The sequence below is a fragment of the Heterodontus francisci genome, chromosome 30 (genome assembly GCF_036365525.1).
Source record: "Heterodontus francisci isolate sHetFra1 chromosome 30, sHetFra1.hap1, whole genome shotgun sequence".
Taxonomy (NCBI): domain Eukaryota; kingdom Metazoa; phylum Chordata; class Chondrichthyes; order Heterodontiformes; family Heterodontidae; genus Heterodontus; species Heterodontus francisci.
In genome coordinates, this window is record NC_090400.1 from 55,233,450 (window position 1) to 55,259,578 (window position 26,129).

At 44.0% G+C, this 26,129-nt stretch overlaps 2 protein-coding genes and 1 long non-coding RNA gene across 8 annotated transcripts in view; 2 read left to right on the plus strand and 1 right to left on the minus strand.

Annotated features, from left to right (window-relative positions):
* Nucleotides 1-12,022, plus strand: part of dhx40 (DEAH (Asp-Glu-Ala-His) box polypeptide 40) — a 34,201-nt gene extending 22,179 nt beyond the window's left edge. For 3 of the 4 annotated variants that reach the window (XM_068010705.1, XM_068010706.1, XM_068010707.1), the window contains one exon: nucleotides 1,172-1,986. In XM_068010705.1, coding sequence (XP_067866806.1) covers nucleotides 1,172-1,296 — 125 coding nt within the window. In that variant the 3' untranslated portion in view covers nucleotides 1,297-1,986. Of the gene's footprint in view, nucleotides 1-1,171; nucleotides 1,987-11,677 lie in introns of those variants that run through there. The other variant, XR_010968788.1, reaches the window with a different exon arrangement.
* Nucleotides 11,592-19,048, minus strand: LOC137346816 (uncharacterized). Of its 2 annotated transcripts, none has more exons than XR_010968790.1 (4): nucleotides 18,748-19,048; nucleotides 17,672-17,794; nucleotides 14,697-14,943; nucleotides 11,592-13,280 (listed from the first exon to the last, which is right to left on the minus strand). It is a non-coding gene; the product is annotated as an uncharacterized lncRNA (long non-coding RNA). The 2 variants fall into 2 exon arrangements; XR_010968789.1 differs by lacking the exon at nucleotides 18,748-19,048 and adding an exon at nucleotides 18,182-18,231.
* Nucleotides 18,556-26,129, plus strand: part of LOC137346813 (clathrin heavy chain 1) — a 120,176-nt gene continuing 112,602 nt past the window's right edge. For both annotated transcript variants that reach the window (XM_068010703.1, XM_068010704.1), the window contains exons 1-2: nucleotides 18,556-18,684; nucleotides 18,804-18,971. In XM_068010703.1, the coding sequence (XP_067866804.1) occupies nucleotides 18,930-18,971 (42 nt within the window). In that variant the 5' untranslated portion in view covers nucleotides 18,556-18,684; nucleotides 18,804-18,929. The remainder of the gene's footprint in view (nucleotides 18,685-18,803; nucleotides 18,972-26,129) is intronic.

Below are 26,129 nucleotides of genomic sequence, written 5' to 3' on the forward strand. Positions count from 1 at the left end.
CACCCTCTGCGTAAAGAACTTTCCATGCATATCCCCCCTAAACTTCTCCCCTTTCACTTTGAACTCGTGACCCCTAGTAATTGAATCCCCCACTCTGGGGGAAAAAGCTTCTTGCTATCCACCCTGTCTATACCTCTCATGATTTTGTACACATGAATTACTTTGAATTGTGCTCACTGTTGTTACGCAGACAATGCAGCAGCCAATTTGCAGTCATATTCCACAGAGAGCAGTGTGATGAACAATCTATTTTTGGGGATGTTAGGTGGAGGCGCAACGTTGGCCAGGACACGGAGAACTCCCCTGCTCTTTGAATAGCGCCATTGTTTTCTATAATATCCCCCCGAACCATCAGAGAAAGGCTTCAGTTTAACATCTCATCCAAAGGGCAGCATTTCTGATAATGCAGACCTAGGTGCTGCATTTGAGCGTCAGCCCAGATTAAATGCTGGAGTGGGAACTGAGCCCACACCTGGTGAGTCAGCGGAGAGTCCTGCCACGGAGCCAAGCTGACAGTATGTTAGGAAATAATTGTTTGTTGTTTGGTGCAGAGTAACACGCCCTGTTTTGTGACCGAATCTTTTGACTCATTTTCAGCTTTAAATTGTATTTGATCTCAATACGAGATCTTTCTTTTTTTAACCCTAGTTTTTCTCTGTTCTTCTCTGGAAGTTGCTGAGATGTACTTGGTGCACAGTTCCACAGGCACTTTCTGCCCTTGTGCCTAAACAGAAAGTATTGTACAGTTATTTGAACACATGCCTGCACGCAGATCCATGCACTTCCCAGTAGAGGCCACTGGTTAGCAATCGAGAGCAGGAATAATGGTTGTTTTCTCCCACCTACCCCTGCCGACCTTCCTTCCCAGAGATACTGAGGTCAAATGTAGTACCTCAAGCACGGGCTTATCTGACAACAGCTAACTCAACACAGAGCAGAAAGCAAACTGGGGAGCAACCACCACCACCGACCACCCCCCCCCCCACCCCACCCAATAGTGCATTGGGCGTGAAATCATGTTTGCCGCTGTTTAATCACAGAAATTTACCATATGTAGTTTGCAAATGTCAGAACTGAAAGAGTTAACCTGCATCCAGGAATGCTGAGCACTACTGCTTTAAGGGTTCAAAAGGGGAATGTTTTAACTTTCCACACTTCTTCCCTCTTGCAGAGGAAGCCCTGGAAGAAGTCCTAAGGAAACTGGAAAAGAGGAATAATGAGAAGTCAATATCAGATGCTCGGGCTCGATACCTTCAGCGCAAGTTAGAAAAGTCGCAGAGTTGGAAAGGCCAGTGAAGGTGCACAGGAGCCAGCAGAAAATGACAATGCTGAACAGGATCCCCAGATCCCAGTGCCTGACCAGGGCTGAATGATGTATAATTTCATGGTCATTCCCAGACTCTACAGAAAAACAAAGTGGTTCCTCACAACGCAGCAGCCCGCCGACGACATCAGAGCGCTGCAAGCTGCGCACATGCACAAAGGGTCTCCTGCTCTCAGTGAGATGCTACGCATGTGCAGGGTACGTCTTGCCAGGACTAATTGGCGCATCCACCTGAAAACATCATCAGCTACTTGCTCCCCCTGCCCACTTCCCCCCCACTCAGCTACTCTCTCCTGCCCCACTGGCCGCGTTCCCCCCTCGGCCACTGGCTCCAGGCCTCAAGGCTTTGTTCCCCTCCCCCCTCCTCCTCACCGGCCGCTTTCCCCCCTCAGCTGCTCGCTCTAGACCTTGCCACTGCTTCCACCCACTCCCCTCAGCTGCTTGTTCCCCGTTCCTCGATTTGCGCCCCGCCACCCCGCTCTCCGGTTGCTTGCTCCTCGCGCCCCCCCCCCAGCCCCCGCTCCAGACGCTAGTTCTAGGCCGCGCCACTTCCTTCCTTTCAGCCACTCGCTCCCACGTCGCCCGATCACCCCTCGTGTCCCGCCTTGCTTCTTCGGGCGATGTGCAGGGAATGATCGAACGTAGGATTGAGTGGCTGAGAGGAGGGAAGTGGCGCAGCCTAGAGCTAGCGTCTGGAGGCGGGGGGAACAGGGGGGCCATGCAAGGAGCAAGCAGCCAGAGCTTGGGGGTGGGGAGGGGGGCGGGAATCCAGGAGTGGAGAACAATCGGCTGAGGGGAGGGGAAGTGGGGAGAGCAATGGCGCGGTCTGGAGCAAGCAGCTGAAGGAGGGGGGAAATGGCGAGGCTGTAGCAAATGTGAATTGGGAGATTGCAGAATGGAGGTGGGGGCAGAAATTCACAGTTATTTTCTCCAAAAGTTTCACAGAGTAAATGTTGACTTTACCATCCCATGGAAAGTTGCTTTACATTCCAAATTTCAATGGCTGTATCATACCAGAGATGTCTGTCAAAAGAAATCAATGCAGTTGAGCAGGAGATATCCAAGATATTATATAAATGAAGCAATGGTGGGAGGGAGTGGGGGACTATTGGGGATGGGATGGAGGCAGCGATGACCACCTTTATAGGGCTTTTTTGGTTGAAGTTATTCTGTTATTAATTGAGCAATGCCATCTTTAATCCTGGTAGCTGCCTGAACGTTGCAGACAGTGATGTTTCAGTGGAAGAGGCTGCATTTGCGCATGTACTAGTACTGCGCAACCTAGTGGTTGTGTTGTCAGCAAACGCAGTAACAGAAAAAAGGCTCCGAATCTCCATAAGGAAATTAATGAATACTGGTTGATTTCCCTTGACAATGCTCACGTGGAGTTGAGTCCAAGTGTACTACTCAAGTATAGTGGGGTTAGAGCGTGGGTAATAATTGTAAAGGTTGTACATTCTTATTTTTAAATTTTATTTCTATCATAAGTTTCTAATAATTTCTATCCTAAATGCCACATTTGTAATGGAAAGGACCTATGTAAACTTGTCACACTGTAATTATGCCTTCCCACCAGTGGTGTCACTGCAGCGTCTCCTTTGGCAGGAAGGTGTGATTACACCATGGCTAGTTTTTGTTGGCTGTTCCATTATAAATGTGGACCAAGGAATTTATAATGGAAAAAATTGACAAGGAGTCCGGGTGCTCCGGTTTCCTCCCACGTGCCAAAGACTTGCGGGTTGGTAGGTAAATTGCCCCTAGTGCAGGTAGGTGGTAGGAGAATTGAGGGAAGGTGGGGATGTGAGAGGGAAATGGGATTAATGTAGGATTAGTATAAATGGGTGGTTGATGGTCGGCACGAACTCGGTGGGCCGAAGGGCCTGTTTTGGTGCTGTATCTCTCTGACTCTGAGTGTATGCAGATATAGGGTTTTTAAGACAGGTACATATAACACAAACTACCTGTCAAATCCTTTTCCATTGATGAAAACCATCTTGAAGCATGAAAACTGTCAAGAAGCTCAGAACTTCTAATGTTGCTACCTGAGAGCTACTAAGTTATCTGGGTCTGCCGACAAATATTCGCATTTGAATATTCAACATGCCTTTGGGTTTAAACAAAGTTGGAGTCTAATGGGCAGAGGAGTGACATATGATTTAGTTATCTACATTAACATTTGTACAATAACGTACATTTTTATTGTGCTTTTAATGCAACTGTCACTTCAAGGCACTTCACAGAGAAGGAGAAAGATAAAATAGATGAAATTAATAAAGGGCAGAATTATTTCAAGGCCATGCATTGTGAATGGATGCTGTGGTAAATTAATCATTTTTTTAATTGTACTTTCAGATTTATTAAGTATGAAATTAAGCAAAACAAATTGTTTCTAAAAGTACCTTTTGTAAGAATGTTCCACTCTTTTTAAGATTAAGAATAAAATTTAAAATGTTTGCAGCCCATAATACTCCCTAAATCAGGGGAGCGACAGGGCGGAATGTTTGTTTTTTTGTAAATTTAGGATTGTCCCTTTCAAAGCTGAAGCAGGTTGATGTGGTGACCGTGAGGCTATTGGGAAACGCACTCTTCTGATTGTTCATAGGCATTTTTCAACATGGTTTTATGTTTTTATAATTCTGCTGAAACTTGGTTCACTTGTGATTTACATCTAATGCATTTGCAGCATGTTGCATCACTGAAATAATTTACTTCAAGGAAAATATTTCCTTTGATATTTTTGTTTCCCCTCAGTACTGCTTCCTGACCTCTCATCACTGACTCATGTTTGTTCCCCACCTGGTTACAAGATCCATTCTTGATACATGAAGCCTGTCCTTTGCATTCTGTTCACTTATGGGAGCCTGATCCTGCCCCCTCAACATCCACACATGCATTTTCCATGTTTCACTAGATAGCATGCAGGAGTGCAAGTCCTGGCTGATTTAAGCTTCCCTCTCAAGCCTGGAAACTCAATGAAATTTGGTGCCTTTCTGATTTGTATAGCATTGGCAATTAGAAACAGGGAACCGAGCAACAAAATTTTTAACCTAAATGAGATAGAATCAGGACCATTAGTTTAAACAGTGGGCTGAATTTTAGTGGCCCCCAAGGGGCAGGAACATAGGCTAGGGGGTCCATAAAATTGCAGCAGAAAGTTGGGGGCAGATTGCCTGTTACCTTCCTGACGCCTTCCAATTTAGTTGGTGGGGGGAGTGATGGGAAAGCCTTCCGGCTCCATGCCAATTGAGGCTGTTTATTGGCCACTTAAGGGTGTCATCAAGCCTTTTTTTTTAATTAATTCATGGGATGTGGGCATTGCTGGCTATGCCAGCATTTATTGCCCATCCCTCATTGCCCCTGAGAAGGTGGTGGTGAGCTGCCTTCTTGAACCACTGCAGTCCATGTGGGGTAGGTACACCCACAGTTTTCGGAAGGGAGTTCCAGGATTTTGACCTAGTGACAGTGAAGGAACGGCGTTGTAGTTCCAAGTCAGAATGGAGGGGAACTTGCAGGGGTGGTGTTCCCATGCATCTGCTGCCCTTGTCCTTCTTGGAAGGTGCTGTCTAAGGAGCCTTGTATGTTGCTCCAGTTTATCTTGTAGATTGTACCCACTGCTGCCACTGTGCGTCAGTGGTGGAGGGAGTGAATGTGGATGGGGTGCCAATCAAGTGGGCTGCTTTGTCCAGGATGGTGTCAAGATTCTTGAGTGTTGTTGGAGCTGCACTCATCCAGGCAAGTGGAGAGTATTCTATCACACTCCTGACTTCTGCCTTGTAGATGGTGGACAGGATTTGGGGAGTCAGGTGGTGAGTTACTTGCTGCAGGATTCCAAGCCCCTGACCTGCTCTTGTAGCCACAGTATATGGCTACTCCAGTTTCTAGTCAAAGGCAACCCCCAGGATGTTGATAGTGAGGGATTCAGCGATTGTAATGCCGTTGAATGTCAAGGGGAGATGGTTAGATTCTCTCTTGTTGGAGATGGTCATTGCCTGGCACTTGTATGCTGTGAATGTTACTTGCCACTTATCAGCCCAAGCCTGGATATCGTCCAGGTCCTGCTGCATTTCTACACGGACTGCTTCAGTATCTGAGGAGTCACGAATGGTGCTGAACATTGTGCAATCATCAGCAAACATCCCCACTTCTGACCTTATGATTGAAGGAAGGTCATTGATGAAGCAGCTGAAGATGGTTGGGCCTAGGACACTACCCTGAGGAACTCCTGCAGTGATGTCCTGTAGCTGAGATGATTGACTTCCAACAACCACAACCATCTTCCTTTGCGCTAGGTATGACTCCAACCAGTGGAGAGTTTTCCCCGATTCCCAGTGACTCCAGTTTTACTAGGGCTCCTTGATGCCATACTGGGTCAAATGCTGCCTTGATGTCAAGGCCAGTCACTCACTGCACCTCTTGAGTTCAGCTCTTTTGTCCATGTTTGAACCAAGGCTGTAATGAGGTCAGGAGCTGAGTGGCCCTGGCGGAACCCAAACTGAGCGTCACTGAACAGGTTATTGCTAAGCAAGTGCTGCTTGATAGCGCTGGCAACAACACCTTCCATCACTTTACTGATTATCAAGAGTAGACTGATGGGCTGATAGTTGGCCGGGTTGGATTTGTCCTACTTTTTGTGTACAGGACATATCTGGGCAATTTGCCACATTGCCGTGTAGATGCCAGTGTTGTAGCTGTACTGGAACAGCTTGGCTAGGGGCACGGCAAGTTCTGGAGCACAGATCTTCAGTACTATTGCTGGAATGTTGTCAGGGCCCATAGCCTTTGCAGTATCCAGTGCCTTCAGTCATTGGTGTATTGAGGGTATCCGCAATGTGAAGACGGGACTTCGTCTCCACCAGGACTGTGCAGTGGTCACTCCTACCAATGCTGTCATGGACTGATGCATCTGCAGTCTTGATGATGGAGTGAATTGAATTGGCGGAAGTCTGGCATCTGTGATGCGGGGGACTTCAGGAGGAGGCCGAGATGGACATCCTCTTGGCACATCTGGTTGAAGACTTTTGCAAATGCTTCGGCCTTATCTTTTGCACTGATGTGCTGGGCTCCCCCATCATTGAAGATGGGGATATTTGTGGAGCCACCTCCTCCTGTTAGTTGTTTAATTGTCCACCACCATTCACAACTGGATGTGGCAGGACTGCAGAGCTTAGATCTGATCAATTGGTTGTGGGATTGCTTAGCTCTGACTATTGTATGCTGCTTATGCAGTTTGGCACGTAAGTAGTCCTGTGTTGTAGCTTTACCAGGTTGACGCCTCATTTTTCAGTTATCTTGGTGCTGCTCTTGGCATGCCCTCCTGTACTCTTCATTGAACCAGGGTTGAACCCCCAGCTTGATGGTAATGGTAGAGTGAGGGATATGCCGGGCCATGAGGTTACAGATTGTGGTTGAATACAACTCTGCTGCTTATGGCCCACAGTGCCTCGTGGATGCCCAGCTTTGAGTTGCTAAATCAGTTTGATATCTATCCCATTTAGCATGGTGGTAATGCCACACAACATGATGGAGGGTATCCTCAATGTGAAGATGGGACTTCGTCTCCACAAGGACTGTGCAGTGGTTACTCCTACCAATACTGTCATGGACTGATGCATCTGCGACAGACAGATTGGTGAGGACGAGGTCAAGCATATTTTTCCCTCTTCTTGGTTCCCTCATTTTTTTCCCCCAAAATATAGTTTATTCATAAAAATCTGTAAAAAAAATACATCACAAAAGAGTTCAAAACAACACCAAGTTGACATTCCAAAAAGTGTAAAGAATATCAGTTTTCTTCAATACAGGAATGAGTTGCCCCTCAACCCTTCCATTTCATTTTACATGCCATGTATATTTTGCAGCAAAACCATATTTGATGTATACAGCCCGAGGGGTTTTACACAGTTTCCGGCCCCTTAGTTCAATTTGGCGGGAGGACCTTACACAGTGGTCTTTCCCCATTGAGCCTTTGCTGCGGCTGCCCCAAGCTTTAGTGCGTCCCTCAGCACATAGTCCTGGACCTTGGAATGTGCCAGTCTGCAACACTTGGTCGTGGACAACTCTGCGTTGGAAGACCAGCAAGTTTCGGGCAGACCAAAGAGCATCTTTCACCGATTTGATGGTTCTCCAGCAGCAGTTGATGTTTGTCGCGTTGTGCATCCCTGGGAACAGCCTGTACAGCACAGACTCCTGTGTTACAGAGCTGCTTGGGATGAACCTCAACAAAAACCACTGCATCTCTTTCCATACCTGCTTTGCAAAGACACATTCCAGAAGGAGGTGGGAAACCGTTTCTTCCCCACCACAGCTACCTCAAGGCATTGTGTGGAGGGGGTGAGACTTCGGGCGTGCAGGAACGATCTGACGGGGAGGGCTCTTCTCACCACCAGCCAAGCTACATCTTGATGCTTGTTTGAAAGTTCTGATGATGAGGCATTCTGCCAAAAGACTTTGGCAGTCTGCTCAGGGAACCATCCGACAGGATCCACCATCTCCTTTTCTTGTAGGGCTTTGAGGACATTCCGTGCAGACCACTGCCTGATGGATTGGTGGTCAAAGGTGTTTTTCCGCAGAAATTTTTCCACGAAGGATAGGTGGTATGGCATAGTCCAACTGGATGGAGTGTTCCGCGGCAATGTGATCAGACCCATCCTTCGCAACACTGGGGACAGATAGAACCTCAGCACGTGATGACACTTGGTGTTTGCATACTGGGGCTCTACGCACAGCTTGATGCAGCCGCACCCGAAGGTGGTCATCAGGATGAGGGCGACGTTGGGTACATTTTTCCTGCCCTTATCCAGAGGTTTGAACATTGTGTCCCTACGGACCCGATCCATTTTGGATCCCAGATGAAGCGGAAATTGGCTCAGGTGACAGCCACAGCGCAGGAGTGGGGTATGGGCTAGACCTGCAGCATGTACAGCAACAACGTGAGTGCCTTGCACCTGATGACCAGGTTCTTACCCATAATGGACAGAGATCGCTGCTCCCACATGCTCAGCTCGTGTTGTAGCCTGGCTACTCACTCCTTCCAGGTTTTGGTGCATGTCCCAGCCCTTCCGAACCATATCCCCAGCACCCTCAGGTAGACTGACCTGACGGTAAAGGGGACAAAGGATCGTTCAGCCCAGTTCCCAAAGAACATGGCCTCGCTCTTGCTGTGATTAACTTTGGCTCTCGAGGCCAGTTCGAACTGGTCGCAGATGCTCATCAGTCTGCGAATGGACAGCGGGTCTGAGCAGATGATGGTGATGTTGTCCATGTACAGGGAGGTTTTAACCTGAATGCCTCCACTACCTGAGAATAACATCCCTCTTATGCCCACATCCTTCCTAACAGACTCAGCAAAAGGTTCACTACAGCAAACAAACAAGACAGGGGAGAGAGGACAGCCCTGTCTGACTCGAGATTGGATCGGGAAACTTTCTGATTCCCACCCATTGATTGAGACTGCGCTACTGATGTTTGTGTCGAGCAGTTGGATCCAATTGCAGATTCCCTCTCCAAAACCGATTTTGGAGAGCACGTCCATCATGTAGGTGTGCAATATCCTGTCAAAAGCCTTCTCCTGGTCTAGGTTGATGAGGCAGGTGTCCACCCTCCTGTCCCATACATAGGTGATCGTATCCCTGGGTAGCGCGAGACTATCAGAGATCTTCCTGCGGGTAGTACAGGTTTGGTCAGGGTGAATCACCAACTCTAGAGCAGACTTGACTCGACTGGCGATGACTTTGGACAGAATCTTGTACTCAACATGAAGCAGTGAGATGGGCTGCCAATTTCTGATTTCTGCCCTCTCCCCCTTCCGCTTGTAGATGAGGGTGATGATGCCTTTCCTCATGGATTCTGACATGCTGCCGGCCAGGAGCATACTCTCGTATACTTCCAGCAGGTCTGGGCCGACCCAGTCCTACAGGGCCGAATACAACTCAACCAGTAAGCCATCACTTCTGGGAGTTTTACTCGTCTCAAAGGACTTGACTGCCTTTGTCAGCTCGTCCAGAGTTAGCAGTTTGTCCAGTCTCTCCGTCCTGCTGTCATCTAAGACCTCCGTGATAGATGACAGGAAGGACTGGGTGACTCTGCTGTCTGTAGGCTTCGCATTGTACAGCCCAGCATAAAAGGATTTGCTGATCCTTAGTATGTCGGACTGCGAAGACATTACCGAGCCATCCTCTTCCTTCAGGCTGCTGATAACAGAGCCCTCTCTCTCTCTCTCTCTGTGTACCTTTTGGAAGAAGTAATGCGAGCACGTCTCATCCTGCTCAACGGAGCGGACTCTGGACCGGAAGATGATCTTGGAGGCCTCCTTGGCAAAGAGCGAGGCCTGCTGGCTCTTCACCTCCTCGACCCCCATCGGCTGCAGCCGGAGCAGATTTTGCATACTTTTCTGGAGTCGAGACATTTCCCTCTGTCTCTCTCTCACCCTCTGAACACCTTTGAAGATAAAGAACCTCGATGTTCTCCTTGATCGCTTCCCACCAGTGAACTGGAGACTCAAAGAGGGGTTTCACGGTTCTCCAACCTTTGTAATCCCTTTGGAGTTCCTCAACGTTCTCTGGGGTTAGCAGTGTAGCATTGAGCTTCCATGTCCCCCTGCCAACCCGCTGGTCGTCCTGTAAGTGACAGTCAGCCAGTAAGAGGCAATGGTCAGAGAAGAACACTGGCTTGACATCAGTGGATCTGACCGTGACAGCACGGGACACAAACAGGATGTCAATCCTGAAACGGGCAGACCAATTCTACAGCTTCAGGCTGTAATGAAGAAGGTAGTCAACAGGTGCACCTCCCTCATTATCCTTCACCGCCACCCGAACGGTGTTACGCACTCCTTGGCCTGAAGCTGTAGAATTGGTTACAGCCATTTTACTCAAAACCTACCTGGGACAGGATCAAAGGCCACTGATCATGGTCTCTCCCCTGCCAGATAAGTATCTGCAACACTCACCACCTGCCACAGACCCAGTCTAGCAGCTTTGTCTTTTGGGACCTGGCCAGCTCGGTCAGTAATGGTGCTATTGAGCCACTCTTGGTGATGATAGCTGGCAACTCAATATAATAGAAGGCGGAGGTAAAACCTGGCAGCCTCCTAGCAGGTTTGGGGTGGAGGGGCCCTTCCTTTGGGGGCAATCCAACAGCCCGTGAAGGGCCCCCCACCCCATGGCTCCCCCGGGCAGACAACTCCCATCCTCACCTCCCATCCCAGCCCTACCCTGTTGCTGTGGCCTGCCTAAATGGCCCAGGGTCTCTGATGTCCTTGGTACTTCTGCACCTCCTGCAGTGCCGGCTGTGGCCACCGCTCACAGTGGTGCTGACGATGCTACAGAGCTGTTGGCCCTCCGACTGGCCAGCAGCTCATGGAGGCGGAGCTTGTCCCTGACAGTGTGTAGTTAATTGTCTGCCCGCCATGGAATTGCAATGGGGGACGACACAGGGCCATGGCGGGTTCTCCCCAACCCTTTCAGCCCGCTGCCGGGATCCCTGTCGAGGGCATAAAATCCAACCCTATGAGTTAGTTATTATGTATTAATTATTAAGGCATGTGGTTTCAGAAGCTCCAAAGCAGACACCAGCCCTGTGAACAGAGTGTCAGCAGAGATCATCCTGCACCACCAGCAAGGGACAACTTCATGTGTGGCACTTGTGGCAGACTTTGCCTTTTCAGACCCGGCTTGTTCAGCCTTCAAAAGAAGTGCAGCAGAGGATCTCATCTGACCTCCCCAGAGTTCTGAGGCTGCATTTCCATCATTTCTCACAGATGGAAGGATGCCAATCAATTAGTTATTAGGGCCTAGTCTCTGGAATTCTCTCAGTAAACCTCTGCATATCCTCCATTAAGACCTTCCAAAAAACTTACCTTTATGACCAAGGCTTTGGTCACCTGTCTTAATATCGCCTTACATGGCTTGGTGATAAATTTTGTTTGATAACACTCCTGTTAAGTGCCTTGGAACGCTTCACTACCATCAAGGCGCTATATAAATGCAAGTTGTTATATTCCCTGCAACAGCACAAGGTCCCTCCTGCTGTCAATATCTGCTCTTGACTTTGCGACAACACTTGATTCCAGTCTTGGTGGGGTTGTGGGAGAGTGGGGTCAGGTGCTGGCTGGGAGCAACAGTTCTTTTTCACATGGCAATAGAGAGAATATTGGAGGACGAGTCAAGAGAAATACAAGCAAAGAAATAAAAAATAATGCTGCAGTTCATTCCGACGCACATTTCGGTTTGTGCCAGTAAAAAGGTAAATCTGTTTTCCAAGTGTTTGATATTCTATTGGTGTATTTATTTCAACATGTTATAATATTTGCAATCTACACAAGCATCACAAAAACAGCTGTGTTTTATTTTCAAGGCTGCTGGATTTACACTGTAAAGGCTAAAAAAGTAACTGCACACAACGAGGTGACCTTATATCTATGTACTGGTGGAGCCCGGCTTGTACAGACCTTTGGAATCGACTCAGAAAAGATTGAAAAAAGGCAAAATCTAATCCATAATAAACCTGGTGGAAACTTATTGCAAAAGCAATTCGCAGAAAGAAGAAAAAGTATTGACTGCCTTCTGTCGTCAGATCAGGGACAGACTGCAACTTTTTCTGGACTCTGGGCTAGTTGCTATAGTTACTGGGAGCCATTTGAGTCTGTCTTAGTAATGGAAAAATTTTGTGGAGAGAGAATGAAAAGTCATCAACTTGAAACATTAACTTGGTCTCTCTCTCCGTGGTTGCTGAGCATGCCCAGCATTCTCTTTTTTTATTTTGCATTTCCAGCATCCCCAGTATTTTGATTTTATAAAATGCTGCATTTCTGAGCTGTGCTGGGATACAGTTGTGTGGATGCCAGCACTGGTGAGAGTCCAGATGGTGAGTCAGTGCAAGCTATACAAGTGCAATGCACTCCTGGACAGCCTCCCACTTTCCCTGTATACTTGAGGTCATTCAAAACTCTGCTGCCTGTGTCCGAACTTGCACCAAATCCCGTTCACCCATCACCCTATGTGCTTACTGACTACACTGGCTCCAAGTCTGGCAATGCCTCAATTTTAAAATACTCATCCTTGTTTTCAAATCCCTTCATGGCCTTGCCCCTCTTCATCTCTATAATCTCCTCCCGCCCTGAGATCTCTGCGCGTCTCTGATTCTGGCCTCTTGAGCATCTCTGATTTTAATCACTCCACCATTGGCGGCCATGCCTTCAGCTGCCTGGGCCCTAAACTCTGGAATTCCCTCCCTAAACCTCTCTACCTCTCCTTCTTTAAGTTGCTCCTTAAATCCGACCTCTGACCAAACGTTTGATCCTCTGTCCTAATAGCTCCTTATATGACTCTGTGTCAAATTTTGTTAACGCTCCTGTGAAGTGTCCTGGGGTGTTTCACTATGTTAAAGGCACTATGTAAATACAAGTTGTTGTTTTTGTTGTTGGTATGCATAGCATACGTGTGCACATTCAAGAGGGCAGCAATCAGAAGTGGGAATGCTGGCTGATTTCCCCCTTTGCCACCCACCACAGGGACATTTACCCACTTAGTTATGGGCGACAATATTTTCTCAGCTTGCAAGGATAAGATAGTACATTAAATCATCGCACCAACATCTGACTATGGAGTGATAGGCTGCTGGTGCGTGTTTGTAATTTGCTCAGACAGCCCATCAGAGCCAAGTTCCTAATCTCCTGGGTGCGAGGAGAAATTTGGCAGGCGAGTTTGTTGGTTGTTGTGTTCTTCCTATTGGACGGATACAGAGGAGCAGGTTAGTTGCCAACTCCCTTGGCGACAGGTTTGCTCAGGTGGATTGGTTGGGGACCAAGTAAATCATTTCTAAATCCGAGTGTAAAATATATTGAATGACGGCTTACAACACAACATTTCAGAAGCTTCTTCCATCTGGGCAGTTTACCAAAGGACATTAAGTGCAGTGACCGAGGACGGAAGTGGCTTTTCCCTGCAGTCTGATCAATCTTGGAAGAAAGAGCGAGAGAGACTCATATTAGGGCATATACAAATAACTGACAGACTCCAATACATAATTCTGGTCTGGTGCTGATCCATGCTTGAGAAAACTAAGATGGGTTGGAGATTACTCAATGCTAATTCCAAAGCTGTTTCAATGCAGGTAATTACTGAGGGAGCCAGAGAGGACATCCTTCAAATGAAACATTAAACTGAAATCCCTCTGGTGGTCCAGGTGAACATTGAAGATTCCATTGAGCTATTTGAAGAACAGCAGGTGATTCTGGCTCACCTGCAACAATACCACCAAAGCAGATTATCTGGACATGTGTATGGGATCTTGCTGTGCGCAGATCAGCTGCCGTGTTTGTCTACAAGACAACAGTGACTATGTTTAATTGGCTGTGTGGTGGTTTGGGACGTCTTGGGAATATAGCTGGTGCAATACCAGTCTTTGCAGTACAATTGTTGTATGAAGTGCTGCCCATTGTACCCTGAAGACCCATAATTGTATAGGCTGCTGGCACTCCTGACTGAGGCTGATGCATGAAGAAGTGCCACATAGGACAGGCAGTGTAGGACTGGTGTATGAGAGTACTCCAGAAATTCTGGAGGAATGTTCTATGTTCTAAGGTGGGAGTTGAGAAATCTGGAAAAGAATAACCCTGGGGCCAAAATCTAATACTGCAGTATTTGATGGATTAGTTTGGCGATCAGGTAAATTCCCTATCTCAGCCACACTGCTGAGTGGAAGGAAGGGAGACTGCTATCCCAGGAGTGCTCTTGCATATCTCTGTACAGCATCTCAACTGAAGGTTGTGGAAAGTACAGAGACATGAGCATAAAATTATTTTTAATTCAGAAATACATTTTATTCATAGCACAACTAAAATTCTCTTTCCAGTGTAAACTGAAAGATCGAGAGATATTGAGTGCCTAGGCATGTGTTCCCATCTGTTTTTGATAACCATGCAGGTAAAAACTAGGAGGCAGAAAGCCAAACTGATTCTCCTCACTCCACAGTGGACGCAGATACGAACATACAAATTAGGAGCAGGAGTAGGCCACTCGGCCCCTCTGCCATTCAATAAGCTCATGGCTGATCTGATTGTAACTTCACATTCCCGCCTACCCCCGATAACCTTTCACACCGTTGCTTATCAAGAATTGTGACTTTTCCCCTTCTTGGATCCACAAGATATAGAACACCTCACTCTGAGAAGTGGAAAGAGTTTTAGAACTCAATGCAAACCAGTTTTTGGTGATGGCCTGGTTATTTTACCAGGACAGACCTTGCTTCTCCAGTGGTATGGCTAGTTAAGGCAGTAATCGTGCCTTACCTACCAGATGGGGAATGGTTTAATCCCAAATTAGCTAATCTAAACTGCAGTAGGGGTAGGAGTGTGAGAATTGTTCTTGCTTACCTTGGGTTAGGAAGGGGAACATTGTAGCAGGATTCCCACTTCTAATCGCGATTAAGTGACCACCTGAAGGAAATGTCTCTGTGTAGGTATTGAGTGAGGACAGGCTTGGTCTTGGCTGTGATGGTTGCTTTGCTCAAGTGATGTGTTGATATTCACCATCCAGGATTACTCATGAAGAATTGGAAAGGTACTGGAAGGACCTTGTGGAACTGAAACCACAGCAAACAGCCAACAAACTCAGGAAGGACTGGAGAAAAATTGATGATAAAAAAGATTTGAACCAGTTTGCTTTGGATGTAAAAAACAATCAGATCTGCCTTTCAGTTGCTTTTGGATAGGGAGTCTTCATCGGTACATTCCTTGATCATTTCTTTTTTTTGCAAGGGGCTTGTTATATCGAACCCACTTTAAGCTTTTAATTCTGGTGTGAAATTTGCACCCAGTGCTTTTATATGGAAAGGTTAATCAGTCTATCCTGAAGTCTGCTAATGTTACACTGCTATTGATTATTCTTAATATTGTAGTAACAGTAACCTTTAGCCTTCGGCTGATAAGCAGGGAAGTTTAAGTCAATTGAAAGTAGCGTTGGGCTATTGAGCCAGGGCTAACCGTAAAGCAACAGTCAGTTTAGTCACTTCAGTAAACGTAACTAAAAGACATATCTTTGAATACTGATTCATATATTGAATCAGTTGATTAATGCAGCAAAAACAGTTCTGCAAAGGAAAACCTCTGGGTATGTATCATCCTTTATAATAGGGGTTTCAGTTGAAGAAGGAGATTGACTGGTACAGAATGCTGCCAAATGAAATACTGAGTTTTAATTAAAATTTCACTTGGTGGAATAACAAATATATGATGACATACAAAGTAAGGGAATTGTACTGGTCTATGAATAAAAAGCTTAAGTAAGCAAAGCTAGTTATTGATAAGGGATAAATCAATTAAATTATTTTATAGAGTTGTATTTTTATAGTTATGTAATTCAGAATTGTGGGGATTGTTACGCGGATGGAGCAAGAGAAATGTACACAAATTGGCTGTTTGTAATGAATATTCATTAAGGCCTAAGATAAGAATCTCAGACTGTAACACATTTCAGTCCTTCAACTAAAACAGCAAAGTTTAAGTGTATAAGTATGATCATACATGTACTGTATACTTAATAAATCTGTGAAGCTTGATTTTCAACATTTAAAACCTTATTGATTTGAGGAGAAAATTATAAATAAAACTCCTCCCCTAACACTTTCACAATCTCATGCAATCATCCTTTGACCTATTGTTACTGTAATCTGTTGATATTACTACCAACATCTTTTCTTACTATTATTTATATTGCCCTAAATCTCTTTACATTTCTAACTCTCAGTCTACCTTTAAGAAGCTCTTTAATACCTACTTCTTTGACCAAGGTTTGGCCTGTTCTAATATCTCCTTATGTGGTTCAGTATCAAGTTTGTTTGATAACGATTCTGTGAAGTGTCTTGGTATATTTTACTATCTTAAAGGTGTTATACAAATGCAAGTTGTTGTTAGGTTGAACTGATGAGAAGTGCTGAAATAGCTAAGGATAGAGTTGAGAAATCGAGAATTTTAGCAGGCTCAGTGCTCAACATGTAAAACCCTGTGGAGCAGCAATCAATAGAACAAATACTGAACTATATCACCAAAAAAAGGATACACAAAAAAAGCACTTTACAGCCAATTAAGTACTTTTGAAGTATAGTTTGTGACTAGATGTCGACTATATTGCTCTATTCAAAATATACATGGAGAGCTGGGTTCAGTTCTAGACACCAAGACACAAGCTAAACATTCAAATCATGGAGGTGGTGTAGAGAAGGGTGAATTAACTATTTTTATTTATTTAGAGATACGGCACTGAAACAGGCCCTTCGGCCCACCAAGTCTGTGCCGACCAACAACCACCCATTTATACTAATCCTACATTAATCCCATATTCCCTACCACATCCCCACCATTCTCCTACCACCTACCTACACTAGGGGCAATTTACAATGGCCAATTTACCTATTAATCTGCAAGTCTTTGGCTGTGGGAGGAAACCAGAGCACCCAGCAGAATCCCACACAGTCACAGGGAGAACTTGCAAACTGCGCACAGGCAGTACCCAGAACTGAACCTGGGTCGCTGGAGCTGTGAGGCTGCGGTGCTCGCTAGTGTGCCGCCCCTAGCAGGGAAGTCTGAGTTATATGGATTCACCAGAGAAACTTGGGTTTTCAAGTCCTGGATGATCCTAAATTTCCTTCAGCCTGAACTTCCTCCAGTTAAACATTATGAAGACTGAAGACGTTTTCTTTGGCTCCTGCCATAAACTTTGTCCACTAGCCACCGATTCCCTCCCTGGCTGCTGTCTCAGCTCATTCACAACCTTGGCGTCTGATTTGACTCTGAGCACAGGGCAATTAATGCTGGTTTTGCCAGTGTTTCCCACATCACATGAACTAACAAAACAAAACCCCATATCCTGTTCTTCACAAATAACACCTGCTCCCACCTCCATAATATTACCCGTCTCCTACCTCAGCCCATCTGCTGCTGCAATTCTCATCCGTGCTTTTGTTAGCTCCAGACTCAACTATTCCAATGCTCTCCTGGTTGGCCTCCCATCTTCCACCCTCCGTGAACTTAAACTCCTCCAAAACTTTGTTAGCTGTATCTCAACTCATACCAAGTCCAGTTCACCCCATCACTCCTGTGCTCGCTGACTTACATTGGTTCCCAGTGCAATAATGCCTTGATTTTAACATTCGCATCCTTGTTTTCAAATCCCTGTGAGACCTAACCCCTTACTAGGTCTGTAAATTCCTCCAGCCCTACAACCCACTGGGATCTCCATCTTCCTCCAACTCTGACCTCTTGTCTATCCCCCACTTCCTTTGTTTCACCATTAGAGGCTAAGTAATCAGCTGGAATTGCCTCCCTAAACCTTTCCATCTCTAAGGTGTTACCTTTTTGACCAAGCTTTTGGTCACTGGCCTCATATCTCCTTCGTTGGGTCAATCAAGCAGCTGTGAAACACCTCAGGACATTTTGTGATATTAAAGGTGGCATATACGTTGCCATTTTCCACTCTGAAAGTAAATGGTTGAGAGATTACCACATACGAGATAATAAATGGTATAGCAATGATAAATTCAGAACACCACTACAGGGTAATCTGTGATACACAAGCGTGGGGGCACAGGTTCCAACTCGTAACAGGCATAGGATGCATATCAGAGAGTTCTGTTTCACACAGACGATCAATACATGGAAGAAGGTACATTCGGAAAAAAGGGAATTATTTGAGAAACAGACTGGAAGATTAATGTTCTAAACTAGAAGATAAAAGCACAAAACCATAAACCTATTTAAATTATTTATAATAAGTAATATATACATAAGTACGTTTATTTTATTGCTGGAATAAAAATCTTCAAAAGACAAATATATGAACCTATACTGAGAAAAAACATAACCTTCCAACAACTGATAGAGCGTCAGCTTTTCAATGAATGAAGCCAAGAGGCGGAAGGGAGGTGGAAAAACCCGGAAGCCCCGGCGGAAGTGACATCACGTCACGTGCCAATGATGTGGCAAAAATGAAACCTCCGCGGACTAAAATAGTTCCACTGCTTTCCAAGCCACCATCCCCCCCCCCCCGAAAGAAAAAAAACATCAGAACTAAATCAAAACTAATGACCTTTTAATGAAAGAATTGAATAAATAAAGAGTATTGAAATTGTATGGGGGTGGGTGGGAGGAGGAAATCAGCAAAAATTATTTTCGAGCCTTTGCACTCCCTCCCCGCTCCCCTTGGAAGAAGCCTAAGGCGGGCGGATCACCGGCGGGGCAGGCGGGGGTAACATTCCGCCAGCGGCTGTTTCCGGTTTTCCGCCATTGCGGCTTCGCTGCGGCTTAGCCCCTTCGACGGTTTATAAGGAGACGGAGCCAGAACGAAGGTAGCAGTGTTGAGGAATAGGTGAGGTTAGGTTGGCGGTACCTGGTACGGAACCGTTAAACCGTGACTGTCATTAAATTGTACCTTTCTGTTTTGAGGTAAAAATGAAGTGTGATATTTTTTTTCTCTCTTCCTCACAGATCCACACCCCCCTTTCCTTCGTCTCCTTTCAGTTCTTCGCCGCTGCTTTTCTTCCAGAGGTTTGACTTGACGCGCCCCGACCGTTCCTGGTTTTCCCCCTTTTCCCCCCCAACGTCGTCGTCGCCATGGCTCAGATTCTGCCCATCCGCTTCCAGGAGCATCTACAGGTAAAAAAAAATACAACTCGAGGCTGAAGCTGAACCCTGGGCCCATCCCTGGCCTAAGCTTCAACCCAGCCCTGGGTAGATGTCATTCCTACCCATCTGCAGGCTTTCAACACGAGAAACTTCGCTAATCTCTCTACTTGAATGTAATTTGCTAATCCGAATTTGTTTTTTTTTCCCCCCCTGATCTCTTACAAATGTCTCTTTAAATGTATCGGGGGAAGGTTCAACCTTGAATTACACCGTGGCACAGTTTCACAATGTCACCCGTATGAGGAAATATATTGGAAATGTTCACACAGGGGTTTATTTTAATCTTTTATTTTTTCTCCATGCCTGGTATAATTCTCTTGTGGGCCAGGAAATTATTTTGCTGTAGAATGGTCTTTACCAAAAGAGTGAGGTTGGGTAGTGAACCCATTTCGTTCCCATCCAGAAAGATTTTACAGCTAGACGTCGACTCACCGCATTGAAATGGAAATATTTTCTAATTAACTCGAATTCCCTGCATACTTTAATCTGAAATTCTCAATCTAAATTTCACCTTGAGTTTCTGCAACTGAATTGTAAATTGATTGTATAGGCTTTATGATCTAGCTGACATTCTCTTGAATAAGTTAAATGGCTTATTGCAGTGAATTGAGTGCTATTGCTATAGTAAATTTTTTTAGAGATGACCCACAACTTTAAAAATTGTAAAGTAGAAAAATGCAGTTTCTAAAATGTAAGTTTAATCAAAGTTGAGCTGAAGGTTTTGAAATTGGAGCTTACTGTTTGAAGAGTTTGTAGTTAATTTGACTTGGTAAATCTTTAATGGGTAGACCCTTTTAAATGTTAAAATATAAATGAGACATCCTTTAATTAAAATATTTTACCTTTACATTGTGTATTTCAAAGTTGCATATTTTTGCATTAGCAACATCTTGGTCTTAACATGTCTTGACCTGCAAATGATAGTTAGCACTTCCTTGATGATCTCTTGTGACTAGCAGATGTGTAATGGATGGTTGGTTTCATTCATTACCTGATCTATAACCCTAAACAGGTTAATTTTAAGTCTTTGAATCCATTTAGTTTGATCATCTTTGAATAAAATAATTATACTTGTACAGTGTTTGCAGCTGAAATCTATTGGTGTTGGCCTGGTAGTTTGGAATGTGAAAAGTCATATCCTGTAATGGCATAATCTACTTGTGTCACAGAACAATGATTTTGGAATTGGATTTATCTTGAGCTCTGTTTGAAATGTAGGTAGAATTGCTTTAACTTGTCACTATCCTGGTACCTGTGTCGTTCACTAACTTGTCTGGGCAAAAAACTAAAGCTGCCACAATGTTCAAATGTTAACCTGCCTCCTTTTGAGATCCAGCATTTTGTTTCCCAAAATTATTGGCCTGTTAGTAAATGGGTAGCCAAATTTTTGAACTTGTTACTTGGGGGTGCCATTGATTGAGCTATCTGGTGCTAATTCTGCTTCAATTACAAACTGTCTGGCTACTCTACTGTTAAAATCTTAATGAATGCAGTGACGTTTCAACTAGATTCAGCCTTTGTGAACAACTATAAATCCTGATTGTATTGCTCTAATATTTAATGTCCTTTTGTAAGGACTTTCAGAGGGTCAAACTCAGTGTTACTGCTGAGAACTTGCTATTCTCAAGGGGCAGTGATTACCAGGTGTTTCCATTCTTGCGTGGTGATTCTTGTGATCATCTAATAAATCTAAAGTACTGATTAATTTTTCAACATAAGCCAGAAAAAAAAAAACTCTGGCTTTTTGGACTTTTTCACCTAGGTCCAAAAGGAAAGTGGGGGGTGAGTTAAAGAATTCTCTTAGACTTGGTAGTTTTGGATGCAAGTTAATATGTAGCTGGTTAATAACATTAACAGATGCTGGAACATGCATGCTCATAACTGACCACCCTATAAGCTGGCAGCTGGTACAATATTACTGTATGCAGTGAATAATAGTGTATTTAGTATGCAAGTACATCTAGGGCAGAAAGTTATTGCACAGCATTTTCTATTGATTACTTTATATTTTAGGTGCAGAAAATGGAAATTTCAAACATACTCATTCTATATAGGCATGCTGTTGGGTTGGGATATTTGAAACCTGTGCATGTTGTGATCTATTGGTAATTCCCTAACTTGAGGGTAGACTGTCATTATTAAACTGGTTGCCTAGTCCAATTTCTCCTGTAACCTCAGCAGGTTATGCTCCATCCACCACCCTTCCCACCCCCTTCAAGTTGAGTGTAGTCTGAAAGTTCATGTCTTTTCAGTTCCTAGCATAATCAAACTTTTTATGGGAGGGAGGGAGGGCTGCCCCTTAATTATTGAGCCCCAAAGTAAGCATATCTACAACTGAAAATGAAGTTGCAGTATTTAATATGCTGCAACAAACATGCTTACTGTTTCCAACTGACAACCGATCAATGGTTTTCTCCCTTGTGGATCCTAGTCTACAAATCTCAAAATCAGACTGGAATCAATTTAATGTTCTCGAGCAGTGTTGGAGTGCAACCAAGCTGTGCTCCCTTGAGTAACTTTTGAATTGTGGTATGTAACTTGCTGATTACACAAGTCTTGATACTGGGATCAAACTAGTCAGCATTGAGGTACTTCAGATGAAGGCTGGGCTTTGCACATCAGTGCTTTGCTAGTTGATGCTACCAGTTAAAGGAGGATGTTCCATTGGTTTATAAATGCTCTTCATGTTAAGAAAAATTAACCAAATCACAGCTGTAAGGTGACCTTGATTCTGCCTATTCAAATACTTGCTAGTTTTGCAAAGCACAAATCTGTCTCGAGCATTGTAAAACTGCTTTTGGATGTTGGGTGGAATTCATTTAGTTGCTACTTGATACTTCAGTGTGTTAATTTTGACATGTTGTCTCAATGTGGAATACTCCAACCATTGCAAAGAGCAATAATCTTTCAAATAACATGTATGCCTAATGTGGCCCTGATGGGCTTGTTCAGTCACATTGTAGCTTATTGAATCCTGTTGGACCTACTGTCCCTTAAGTACTTTTACTATATTTACCTGAACTCCGTTTGTCTGAATGTTGTCCTGTATCAAACTATTCTAACTGAATTTAATTGTAACAGTTCAACTATCATGTGCCTGTGGGTAGCAGTAGGAATAGTTACATTGAGTTGCAATTGTTAAATTAGTTGTCTAACATCAAACTGGATGGGCTGCGTTGTTTTGTAGCTAAGTATTAGCAAAAATAAAGCCATTGTTTTGCCCTCAGTTTCTTCCACTGTGGTGTTTCACTGTCTTGCTTTAGTGAAATCTCAGTTGATCAGAGAACTCGCCTGGCACTGTTGATCTCAACTGCTTTTTAATTACCTGTCCAACTTGCCAGACTCTACTTGTGAAATGTCACAATTACTACTGACCTTAATTGCTTCCTTCTATTTGCACTCCATCCAGTGCAACTGCTTCAAAAGTTATACTTAATCCTTCCATAGCCTTGACACCCCTGCCCCCACCACCCTTTTTTTTTTCTCTAGCCTTGTGTTCTTGTTTACAACTTTCTATCACTACTTGCATTTCTCCTTCTCCCATTCCACTCTAGCATTGGCAGTCTCCCTTCATGTCTTGCCTGCATGGGAGCTTACTACATCTGTAATTTTTAAATCTGGTTGTTTTAATCACCCCTCCCTCATTCTTGGCCTGGGCCTGCTTCTGTATTGTAAAATCTGTTTTGCTGCATTAATTTATAAATGGAAGTTTTATTAACTGCAAATCTCAGTCCTGTTGTGGCTGATGCAGGTCCTGCTCTGCAGGACCAGATGGGATTCCTGTTTTTGCCACTTTCTCATCATTCCCTCCCTCGAGCTATCAGTTTATTTAAATTGGGGCAGATGACCAAAAGTTTAGTCAGGTAGGTTTGGAAGAGTGTCCTGGAGAGGCAGAGTTTTATGAAGCAAATTCCAGAGTTGGGGCTGATGCAGCTGAAGCCATGGCTGCCAATGATGCAGTTAAAATCAGTGAGGTCAGAATTAAATGAGCACAAATATCCAGGGTTGAGGAGCTGGAGAAGATTACAAAAGCAGTGGTGAGGCCATGGAGGGGTTTGAAAACAATTTTAAAATTAAGGTTTTGCTTAACCAAGAGCCATTGCATCAAACAAGGGCAATGGGTGAACAGGCCTGCCTTGGTGTGAGTAAAGACATAGGTAGCAGAGATTTGGATGACCAAGTTGATTGGTAGCAAGTGGAAGGCTGGTCAGGAGTGTTCAAATAGTTCGGTCTAGAGGTAACAGGCATGGATGAGGATTTCAGCAGTGAGCTGAGGCAAGGTTAGAGTTGAGCAATGTTTGTCGAGGGGTCTTTATAATGCAGATGTGGTCATACATTTGATAGCCTTATAACAGGTTGCAAACAGTCCAGTTCAGCCTTGCAGTTGCAGAATTATGGTCGCCTGGGTTTGTTGCCTACAAAAAATTGTAATACATTTATATTTAAATCATACAGCATTTATCAATTAAACTTTTTCATAGCATATGGTGTTGCCCATCCCTAATTGCCCTGACACCTGAGTGGGGATTGCTAGGCCATTTCAGACAGCAGTTAAGTCAACCACATTGCTATGGGTCTGGATGGCAGATTTCCTTCCCTAAAGGACATTAGTGAACCAAATGGGTTTTTACAACAATTGCTAAGACTAGCTTTTAATTCCAGATTTTTCTATTAATTGAATTTAAATTCCACCAGCTGCCATGTTGGGATTTGAACCTGTGCCCCAGGCCTCTGGGGTACTAGTCCAGTGACATTACAATTGCCACCATCTCTCCAGTTAAAATGTAGGCTTTAGATTCCAAATCTGGCTTTAGACTGTTGGAAATGAGTAAGCTTTGATCCTAAATTTATGGGTAACAAACAAAATTGATTTAAATCCTCAAAGCTTAATGTAACCATCCTATTCAAGAAATACATGGAATGGTTGGTCATATTTGCAAACTTTCAGCTACCATTTTAACTTGCCTTGGTTCTCCTGAACTGTGATCACTTTATACTAAACATATTGACAAATGATTTCAACCCAGAAAATTGGCTGCTTGTCAAATTTGTCCACTTCCAGTAAGCATCTAGTACAGAAGACAGTGGATTTTTAAATGAGTACTTCCTGTGTATTTTGAAAGTACATGCCATATTAATGTTTCCAGCTGTACCCTTTGTTTTAGTTCCTCATTAGTAGTATTTATTGACCAGCTCTTTATTTTGGCACGGAGCTGTAGTATTTCTGATATAGCTGTTCCCTTGACAGTTGAATTTTGGAAATAAACCATGGGTCTTCTAGAATTCAAATAAACCAGTTTAAGTTTAAAACTCATCAATACTGGCTTCAAATGTGCAAATAGAATAATGGAGAAATCAGCTACCTGAATAATTGGGTTTTTGAGCCTGAGCTTTTGCCTTCAACTCCATTGTACAGTTGGTGCATGTGTTGACTTAACTTTTTTTTTGATTCCACTTTTCCTCAGGAACAGTGGGTCTAAATTGAGATTGACTTAATATTCCATTCATGCTCTTGCCATAGAATGACAATAACAGAACAGCTACATGTTCTGTTCAAATTTGTGAAGGTGCCATGGCTGTTGAGCTGCTCACGTACAAAAAAGCAAAAGCTTTAATGGAACTTTTGTACTATGAATATAAAAGGAATTTGGTTTTGGAAGTTATACAGAATGAAATGAGCATTTCCCTCCTAGAGATACCTCACAAATGACTTTAGTGGAGTATCCTTTTTTCAGAATTGCCACTGACAAAGCTGACCCAGCATATTCCTGTCTGCATTTGTGTTTTCCCTCCAGCATTTTCCCCTCAATGGCACTCTTCGGTTTCGCTACTTTTTTTAAACACTCCCTCCATATATTAACAACTTTATTCAGTATAGTGCCTAACATCAAAAATATTGCAGGGTGCTTCCCAGTAGTTTTTTAAAAAAAAAAACAGAATTTGATGAAGCCACAAGGCAATATTCAGGCAGATGGTCAAAGGAGGAGGTAGGGTAATAAGGCAGAGGTTTGAGGGAATTCCAGAGCTCAAGGTCAGGCAGCTGAAGACATGGCTACTAATGGATTTTAACTGCTCCATCAGAACTAGATGAATGCAGATACAGGAGGGTTGAGGCTGGAGGAGCTTTGAGATGGGCTGATTAGATCATGGGGATTTGAAAGCAAGGATGAAAATTTTTTTTTTTAATTGAGTTTTGACCCAGGAGCTAGTGTTCAGCAATCACAGGTGATGAGTGGTCCTTGGTGTGAGTAAGGACACAAGTAGCAGTTTTGGATGACCTAGTTGAGGATAGGAAGTAGGAGCCTGGCCAGAGCCATTTCAGTGGTCATATCTAGAAGTAACCAAGGCATGGATGAAGGTTTTATTCTCTATAGAAAGCAGAGATTAAGATCCATTTAAATTGGTGACAGTTGGGTGTGTAATGAAAAAGCATAAAACTGAATGCTGGCAATCAACATTGGAAATAACTCAGCAGGTATCAAAGCATTTGTGGAGATGGGGTTCTAATAGTTGATCTCTTCACTGATGCAGTGAGACCTGAGTGTATTTCCAGCATTTTTTGATTAAAATCAGACTGACCTGTTAACAAATGTAAATCAGTAGCCCTGTTGACCAAAAGTAGCCCGAGGCATGTTTCAATGTGAGTCTGTCTTGCAGACTACTTTTGAAAAATCAAGATAAGGTCTCAAATGGGATTGCAGCAATGTTTGAATGTAAGAATTCAACATTTAATGGACAAGTTACATCTTTAGATGTACCACAACTGAAGCAAGGTGCAGCTCTTCTCTGTATCTAGATTTCTGAGACTTACTGGCATCGGCTGTCCATATTCAACATTTCTTGGTTTTGTTCCTTTTTTGGTAGTTCAAAGGAACACAATTGCTTTAACCTTGCTGCAAAATACTGTTTTAGACCAATTTGTTACTGTAAATGATAGTGGACTGGTTCGGCCTTTGGCTACAAAGGTGTCCTGTCTGGCAGAGCATGTACTGTAATATAAATCCAAAAATATCAAATAGGCCTCTTTGTACAGCATTCTATCCCAGGTTATATCTTGCCCAAAATCACTTCAGCTCATGGCGAGCTTGCCAAAAGTTTTTTTTTTTATTTTTTTTTTTGCATTGGATC